This window comes from Babylonia areolata, chromosome 13 (genome assembly GCF_041734735.1).
Source record: "Babylonia areolata isolate BAREFJ2019XMU chromosome 13, ASM4173473v1, whole genome shotgun sequence".
Lineage (NCBI taxonomy): Eukaryota > Metazoa > Mollusca > Gastropoda > Neogastropoda > Buccinidae > Babylonia > Babylonia areolata.
Genome location: NC_134888.1, coordinates 4,211,742 through 4,221,741, shown reverse-complemented (window position 1 = coordinate 4,221,741; position 10,000 = coordinate 4,211,742). Strand labels below are relative to the sequence as shown.

The window sequence follows — 10,000 nt, the reverse complement described above, 5'->3', positions numbered from 1 at the left end:
TATCTTTAGTTAATGACGCCTGGCTACACTCCCATCTGTCCATCTGTCTTCTTCTTCTTCTCTCTCTGTCCCTGTCTCCGTTTCTCTCAACTCTCTCTCTCTTTCTCTTTCCTTCCCTTTTGTTTGCTTTTCATATACTTACGTTGTTCTTTATAACGAATTTTAACACAGAAGTCCCCTCCCTCCCTTACCCCTGTTGTCACGGGTTGAAAGACCTGCACAGTAAACCATTCAGACTTCAGACACTCACTCAATTTATGTTTCAAGGATGTGTCAAAGCATACAGACTGATCTATTCGCATACAAACGCAATTCAAGCTCAGTCATGTAACCAAAGCATAAAAAACAATAAGCAAAAAAACACAATCATGACTGATTTTTTTTTTTTTTTTTTTTAATAAAAAAGATCAAGAATGGTAAAGCCGTCCTTGACTCTGATGTGATTTCCAAAGAATCAATCACAACCTGTCAGGTGCAATTTCTGCTACTACTGGATCAGTCACAACCTGTCACATGCAATTTCTACTTCTACTGAATCAATCACAACCTGTCAAGTGCAATTTCTACTACTACTGGATCAGTCACAACCTGTCACATGCAATTTCTACTTCTACTGGATCAGTCACAACCTGTCACATGTGATTTCTACTTCTACTGGATCAGTCACAACCTGTCACATGTGATTTCTACTTCTACTGAATCAATCACAGCCTGTCAGGTGCAATTTCTACTTCTACTGAATCAATCACAACCTGTCAGGTGCAATTTCTACTTCTACTGAATCAGTCACTACCTGTCACATGTGATTTCTACTTCTACTGAATCAGTCACAACCTGTCACATGTGATTTCTACTTCTACTGAATCAATCACAACCTGTCACATGTGATTTCTACTTCTACTGAATCAGTCACAACCTGTCACATGTAATTTCTACTTCTACTGGATCAGTCACAACCTGTCACATGCGATTTCTACTTCTACTGGATCAGTCACAACCTGTCACATGTGATTTCTACTTCTACTGGATCAGTCACAACCTGTCACATGTGATTTCTACTTCTACTGAATCAATCACAGCCTGTCAGGTGCAATTTCTACTTCTACTGAATCAGTCACAACCTGTCACATGTGATTTCTACTTCTACTGAATCAGTCACAACCTGTCACATGTGATTTCTACTTCTACTGGATCAGTCACAACCTGTCATATGTGATTTCTACTTCTATATGTGATTTCTACTTCTACCACAACCTGTAGGTACTGGCAGACTTTTTTTTTTCTCTCTCTCTCTCTCTGTCTTGTAGAAGTTGTTAAAAGTACTCTACAAAAACCTAAGATTAAAAATACAAGTCAAAAGCAACATCCCACAACAAAAATAATGGTTCTATTTTTGTCCGAACCAAAGATCCAACCGACTGAATCTCAGTGAAACTGATCCTTTCTGAGCATCAACTTGAGCTTTTGTACAAATCTCTCATCTTACAGCATCACTGCATGCACTCTAAACAATACTGAATACAGAAGGCTACAAATGGAAAGTAATTTTTTTGTGTGGAAGTGATTAAAAAAAAAGAAAATTTACACAAAAGTAACATTTTGTATACAGTAATTATGCCTTTATTTCCCAACCGCTGCACAACCCAATAGTTTTCTTGATACTGAGCTCTATACTCCAAAATTTTCAAAAATTCTCTCACTAAAAAAAAAATTGTCAATATAGCAAAATGGTCGTTTCTTCATCCTTAAGGCTATTTTGATGAAATAAAGTGGTATGTATTTGGCTGAGCAAGGTCTTGAAAATGAATCAGAGGAACAATGCTGCTTCTTTTTCTTTGTTCGTGGGTTGCAACTCCCACATTCACTGGTGTATGTACACGAGTGGGCTTTTACGTGTACGACCATCTTTAACCCCACCATGTAGGCAGCCATACTCCATTTTCAGGGGTGTCCATGCATGGTATGTTCTTGTTTCCATAACCCACTAAACACTGACATGTATTAACCCTTTCGCTGCCTGGAAAATAAGATTGAAGTGAAATCTATTTGCCAGGGGGTTTTTTCCCACAAAAAACGGGTATAAATTTTCAAAAAATTATGTGCTCTTTGTTATTGGAGAAAGACCCATAAAAGTATATATTTTCTGAAAGGGAAATGAATAAAGAATACAAAACACATGATGTATTCCCATTTTATCTATTTTTAGTGACATACTGTTGTTTTGAAATCAGTGTTTTGTTTTTTGTCACATTTTCAACTTGTTCATTACAAACATTAGTCAGGTAATTTGCACTAAAATATCATATTTTCTGGACAAATGGATATCTGCACACACAAAATCATACTAGAACCACCACAATATAAAAAAAAAAGAAAAAAAAAAAAGATACATAATGCATTGTGACTTCTGCAAGTGATAATATGGATGTGAGGCCACGCCCCCTCAGTCTCACCCCCCTCTTCACCCCTCTCACACGGTCACTTTATCCAGTTCTCATCAGACCGCATTGGCTGAGTGCCAAAAAAATCGCTCACACTCTGTCTTGCTGAAAATTCAGTGACTTCTGTCGACTGCTAGAGCTGAACAGCCGGCATCACTCACTGACAGTCGTAACTTGGCCACTCTCTTGATTGCTCCCTTTATTTTCTATCAAATCGTCCTATAAATGTTCACCACTGTCTTCTCCTTCGAATTTATGCTTCAATTCTTTCTGAGCATCAGCTAAATAAAGTAATACTGGTTGATTTAGTTCGCCAAGATTGCATGTCTTGAGCACGGAGTCAGTCCGACATTTTGTTGAGCGAGCGAGGAAAGGAGCCAGGCAAAGACTGCGGCCAGTAACCCAACCAAAATGTTCAAATAAAGGACTGCCTTATGACGCAGATGGTGTTTCTAGCTATGAATAGAATCTAGAAAGATTCCCCAATCTAAAGGTACCAGCATTTTTGTCAACGAACTGAATGCAAAGCAGGGAAAAGTCAGAATATTTCGATGACGAGTTATCTCGTCATTGTGGCAGCGAAGCGTACATGCTTTCCATGACGAGTTATCTCGTCATATAAGCAGCCTAGGGATTAAAGGATCTTTAACATGCACATATGATCTTCTGTTCCAGCTTGCATATACACAGGAAGGGGGCTCAGGCACTGACAGGTCTGCACATATGTTGAGCTGGGAGATCAGAAAAATCTCCACCTTTTACCCACCAGGCACCGTTACCAAGATTCGAACCCAGGACCCTCAGATTGAAAATCCAACACTTTAACCACTCAGCTATTATGCCCATCATCTGATTCAGCTGAGCAAGGTATTTAAAAAATGAAAACAAAGCAATTTCTCACCTGGAACCTGATGGAGACGACGGCGCCACAGATCTCCTCCCCCACCATGAACTGCTCGCCCATGATGGCCAGGATGAGGTTTTCCCAGCAGCGCGAGGCCAGCCCCTTCCTCAGGCGGATGATCCACTTCCCCCCCTGCCTGTTGGCCTCATCCTGAAACCACAGCCTTCGTCACTGTGCAGTTGGTTCCACTGTCACCCACAGCCTTAACCACTGTACAGTCTGTTCCACTGTCACCCACTTTCTCTGTGTGTGTGTGTGTGTGTGTGTATGTGTGTGTGTGTGTGTGTTGTGTGTGGAGGAGGGGGATGTGTGGGGGGTGGGCGTGGGTGGATGGGTGTGTGGATGCGTGCATAATGCATGCATGCATGGGGGTGGGTTGGTCAACTTAGTGTGTGTGTCTGTGCATGTGGGTGTGTATTTATTGCGTGTTTTTGTTCGTGTACACTTACGTGTGTTCGTGAGTAATTGACTGATCCATGTAACTTTTGTCTCTCTCACACACAAACACATACACACATGCTGATGAATGTCTAACACCTTGGTAAGAAATGCAGAAGCCTGAACACCCACCTCCCACATGGGTCTAATGCCTTCTTTGAACAGGTGGTAATCGGCATGGCCTGTCAGTTCACTGGGGCGAACCAGATGAGCGTACATTGTCCAGAACTGTTCAACCTGCAAACCCTCATCATGATCAGGTGCATGCTCCATCATCATTCACAAGCAGCCACACACAGCACAAGGACTGTAAAAATCATGAACGTTAAAACACAGCCGAAGTTTGAAATGCCAGCAAGCATCAGTGCATTCAGTAGTGTTACCAGCCCACTAAAGGTTCAACTAAAACATTTTGCTTTGGTGTGTTTTGTGTGGTGCTCTTTCTCACATTTTTTTGTTCTTCACTTGTTTTCATGAAACAGCAGATAATAATCAGTGTACAAACACACACACACTTCACCTCTAAAGCATGAACAGTCCAGCTTAGTGAATTCAATGTGTATACCACAGAGACCTATCAACAGCAAAATGTACAAAAATAGATATGGTTACAAATACATACAAATGCATGCATCTTCTTCTTCACCGTCTCCCTTTACTCTGTGAAGAGTCAACTAAAGTCAACAGAAGAACTGGTTACCAGATTCCTTCAGGTCTGTTGGTTGTGTATCAAAGCCTGGGTGTCTGCACATCCTGTACGTTCTGCAATCTTGTCAGTCCATCGTTTTTTCTGTCTTCCCATCTCCCTCCCTCAACAGTTCCTTGGACTTGCAGGACTGTATTCTAGCAAGGCCACTGGAGCTTGTTTCATGGCAATACTAACGTAGTTTTCTTAACTCGTGTCAGTTTTCTTCATACGGTCCTATGTGCTGCTTGATGGCCCGGCACATTTGTTCACTGGTAATATGATTAGCTTACCTGATTATTATCGTTCAGTCACATCTCTTTTCCATGGCTTGAATTCTTTCCAAATCTGTCTCAAGGGTCTATGTCTCGTATATGATACAGGAAGATGGACTATACACCAGTGATAGCAAAAGTCTGTGTGTTTCATGGAGATGCTACTGTCCTTCCATTCAGGTTTTAGTCTGGACAGTGCTGACATTGTCGTCTCTGCTATCCCTAAGAGGATTTCTGATTCAGATCCATCATTACTGATGATGGATCCCAGGTAGGTGAACAGAAAAACAGTTTGTAGCTTCTGTCCCTGGACAGTCATATGATGGTGAAGGTGTGGCATGCTATCGACAGGGTCTTTCTGGCACTTATTTCTGTGCCACATCCTCTTTAATCCAGTCTTAACAAGCTTGGTAAGTTCTTATAATGTATGCACACATTTGTTTTCTTTAATCTTCACAAATAAAAATAAAACAAAACAAATTGTCAGGAAAATGTGTCCATACCGAGGCAAAGGAGAATACAAACTGGAGACTCTGGTTATATGTGGTGGTTTTGGGCGAACGACGGGAGAACCAAAGGGAGTAATTATACTGAAGAGGATGTTCGCCCAATCCTGGTTTCTGTGGATCAAATCAGTTGTACACTCCATCAGCAGATTAAAAAAAAAACAAAAAAAAAAATGTTCTCAATATGATTTTCATCCTGTTTTCTTTCTGTTGGGTGCTTTTCTCTATGGAGGTTAATACTGTATACACTTTCAAACATTTTTTTCTTGTAGAATTATAATATTGTAAATTAAATACGCACGCGCGCACACACACACACAGATACACTAACACACACACAGAGCCAAGCATTTCCACACATTCACACATAAGCATACAAAAATATGTACAATCAATTAGGATGATAAGGGGGATGGAAAGGGCGACAGACAGATTGACATACATTAACAAAAAACAGAAAAACTCATAATGCCAGTAAACATACAATAGTTGACCCATGGCCCAGTGGTAACACGTCCACCAGGACGTGAGAGAATCCAACCTTTTTAGCACACCGGATCAAATCTCAAACTCAGCAGTATTCTCTCCCACTCCACTACACCTTTTGTGATGGTCTGGACACTAGGTATTCAAAGAAGATAATAAACCAAGATCCTCTCTATGGCAAGCAATTAGTGCTGAGCAGATAAAACTAAAAGAACCCACAGAAACAAATAGATTGTCCAAAATTATTTAAAAAAACAAAAAACCCAACCCACTTTGAAAGGGAATAAAATATACTTACAGGCAATTAATATATATATTATATATATTTATATAAAAGTGGCACAGCATTTCAGTAACACTCTCCCCTCCTGGAGAGCACCATGAATTCCATACAAAGAAATATGTAATGACCAACATTAATACAATGTATTCCTTTGCTTAAAAGCTAGACAACCAAACCCCTCCCCCAAAAACTATCTTGTCGACCTAAAGTCAGTACTCACAGGTGCTGGTCGGAAGTTAGGGAACATCTCGTCCTCTTCCTCACCACTGTCATCCATCTTCAACCTGTGCAGAAAAACAACAATATTGAAATCCCTCTTTTACTCTTAGTAATAAATAAATTATATAATCAAAAAGTTATATCTAACCGTTATATTTATTTTCCAACATGTATCATACAGTGAAACTAAACCAGTGTTGACATATTATGAAAAGCTTCTAATATTACACTAATATCAATAAACCTCTTTCTTTCCAATTCTTTACAGTTCGAACATTCAGAGTTTGTCCCCTACAAAATAGGTCCTGAAAAGTGAAATTATGCCTGCAAAAGTACACTCTTGTGTTAGTTTGTTTTTGTTTTGTATGAACTATTTTGTTTGGTTTGTTATTGGGTTTTCTTTTATGAACATCAGCTTTGCACATTCTTGCGTGTTTAAATTTTTTGGTTTGGTTTGATTGTTTATCATTGGGTTTTCATTCACAAACATCAGCTTTTCAGTGACTGAAACCAAAAATGTGTTTGCATATGATGCATATATATATATATATATATATATATATATATATATATATATATATATATATATATACTTTTGTGTTTTATCTGTATTATTGGGTCTAATAAATATAGGTTTTTGCTTATTTATTTTGTGCTTACTTTGTTGATCATAGAAAATTTATATGCTGTTGACTGTGAATGTGATTGATCAGCATTTTCTACCCTTTCTAATGTCAGTCATAATCATTAAAACCTAAGTTTTTGGTCTTGCTGATGCTGGTCATAATAATGAAAAAGAAACTGATTACCTTTTTTGAGTCTACGCAAACGAAAGTTTTGCTATGTTCGACTTTCGGGGGAAAAACAAAGTTTATCGTGAAATCGTAAACCCACCCGCCCACACCTCATCAACCGCAGTTGGTACCACTAACTGGCGGAGTTTGAGCTCCAGCTCACGTCAGTCTCGACCAATCTTCAAATGTAACAGTTTCACACTTACGCTTCGAACTTGTTCTGGATCTGGCTCATAGCTTGTTATGGAGAATGTGCAATACTATCTTGCAAACTGATGACAGTCTGTTCGGATGCGGACTACTGATCAAGATTTCCCAGCTCAGCACGCTCTCAACCAGCCGGATGTAAACACCACAATAAACTGACATCCCATTGGATGAAATCTAGCACAGTCTTTTTACCGAATTCATTACAATCGGCTCTAAGTATGGGGGCGGGGGTCTGTAATAATAATAATTATTATTATTATTTTTCTATGGCTCGATATCCAGCACCAATGTTGCTCAAAGTGCCTAAACATGCCTTAAAAACATATCAACCGCTATCTGACAATGGAAAACATCCAGTGTGTTCATATGAATGCAAAAGCACACTAAAGATTATAAAAGCTATGAAGTAAATATGGCTTAGATCAAAACAAAATGCATTTCATAGAACACACACCCATACCCACACCCACGCACACACACACACACACACATATATATATGTCCCTCCCTTACACACACACACACTGACATTAAATATCAACTGCACCAAAAACAAAATAACATAAGCATTAAAATATTTCTTATTTTCTAACACAGAATTCTGTTTGGACATACTAACATGCCTACACACTTACACATGCATACCAGAGCACTGTAACCTCACAAACACAAGCACGCATGCACGCACACACACACACACACACACACACACACACACACACACATACCCATTAAAAATAAAGATAGAAAAAATGACATCACATCTAAGACTGAAACTACATAAAATACACAATGCAATAAAACAGGACTACAAAAATACTAGCACAAAGATACTTCCCAACAAGCATACTTTGGTTTAACTATTCCGCCCAAAACAGTGAGAGAGAGAGAGAGAGAGAGAGAGAGAGAGAGACAGACAGACAGACAGACAGACAGACAGACAGACACTTTGACACTTTATTGTCATTACCTGCAAGGGTCTATTGACAAGGGGGGGGACGGGTTATTTTTGTTTAACACAAGAACAGCAGAACACATTCTGCTCGTTCCAGTAGTACCCCTCACATACCCTCTCACATTCTTTTTCAACGTTCCTCAAATTTAAACAAATGAAATAAACACTTAGAAAATAAAATAAATAAAAAGGAAAAAGGAATAATATAACCAAACTCAGTCACCCATTCTGCAGTGTTGTTATGTAATTTATCAGTATTTACTTATCATCAGAACACACACAAAAATAGATACTACACAATTATTTTCCTCGTTATTTCCGTTATTATTCTCGTTAATAAGGTTATATCTTAGTGTGTGTACTTCTGCAATAAATTTCGCTATCAATTGTATTACAACTTCATCATCAGACGATAAAGCAGCAAGAAGATCATGTCTTTTAGCAATATCTAACTCAAAGAATGCACTTGTTTTTTCTAAGTTCATCATATGACTTACACTGAAACAGGAAATGTATTTCATCATCAACTCTGAATGCACACAAAGGGCATGGTGATTCTGTGGATGTCTACTTGAAACCATCTTTTGTTTGCTTTGAAGCCACATGTTCTCAGGCGAAATTTTGCCAAATATAGTCTGTGCCATTTATTTGTTATAAGAGATGGAGAGAGAGAGGGAGGGAGGGAGAGAGAGAGAGAGAGAGAGAGAGAGAGAGAGAGAGAGAGAGACAGACAGACAGACAGACAGACAGACAGAGACACACAGAGATCGAGGAGAAAGAACTGCACTAAAATAATCATATTACTGCAGTCAACACCACAAATATATAAACTGACACTAAAACATTTCAGTACTTTTGTTGCTAATCACTGTTATGCTATTTCATGCTGTAGAATAGAATACCTGTTTGTTTTTTTTAATTTGTTTTTTGTTTTTTTTTCTCTCCCCCATTTCAGCACCTTATTGAATCTTTTTTTTCTTCTTCTGAGTTGTGTGTGTGTGTGTGTGTGTGCGTGTGTATAAACTGATTTGGCTGGTTTTTGTTCTTGCTTTTTTTTTGCTTTTTTTTTTCCAAACAAATCCCTTGAATAATATAGATAAATAAAAATAGAAACTGTACATAAAGAAAACTCTATCTTAATTCCACTCAGAGGAAACCTGTAGTGAAGGTGTAAAAATTCAAAATGCGGTACATTGCAGAATATCGAAAGAATTAAAAAGAAAGAAAGAACTTTCTTCACTCTTGAGCAGTTGCATACACACATCTGCTGAAGACAGGTGCATTACTTTGTCAACTGAATGCAAATTTAGCTGAATATGATTACTCAAAATGGAAACAATAAACAGTTCCCTCCCCCATAGCATTTCACATTAAACAAATCAATCTGATTAATATCAATCTGAATTCATTTATGAATAGATTATTTATAGATTAATGAAGATGGTGGTCATTTTTTTCAAATAGCAGAATTAAAGATATGACGACTTAATACATATGACTCGATAGTCTATCATCAGCCATTGGGAATTCTTATTTGACTAGTTTTAATCTTTTTTTATGTTGCGCATGATAATTTTATGTTGTTGTTTACAACAAGACTGTGATTGCACAACTTAATTTCCATGTGGATTAATAAAGTGTTTTTGATTTGATTTTTTTTTTTTTTTTTTTTTTTTTTTGATGTTAGTCTCTGGGTTCTTTCAGACACTGAATTAAAGTTGTTGTTTTTATCCTACAGAAGGTATTCTGTATTGATCTGTCAAAACATTTCTTTTTGTGTGCTCTGCATTGGAAGAAAAAAGCT

At 38.1% G+C, this 10,000-nt stretch overlaps 1 protein-coding gene across 2 annotated transcripts in view; it reads right to left on the bottom strand.

Moving 5' to 3' along the window:
- LOC143288996 (eukaryotic translation initiation factor 4E type 2-like) overlaps positions 1-10,000 on the bottom strand; it is a 14,725-nt gene that overhangs the window by 2,888 nt on the left and 1,837 nt on the right. Inside the window, exons 1-5 of one of the 2 annotated variants that reach the window (XM_076597737.1) lie at positions 7,238-7,386; positions 6,239-6,302; positions 5,247-5,363; positions 3,916-4,020; positions 3,343-3,495 (exon numbers count right to left, since the gene is read on the bottom strand). In XM_076597737.1, coding sequence (XP_076453852.1) covers positions 3,343-3,495; positions 3,916-4,020; positions 5,247-5,363; positions 6,239-6,302; positions 7,238-7,266 — 468 coding nt within the window. In that variant the 5' untranslated portion in view covers positions 7,267-7,386. Of the gene's footprint in view, positions 1-3,342; positions 3,496-3,915; positions 4,021-5,246; positions 5,364-6,238; positions 6,303-7,237; positions 7,387-10,000 lie in introns of those variants that run through there. The other variant, XM_076597738.1, reaches the window with a different exon arrangement.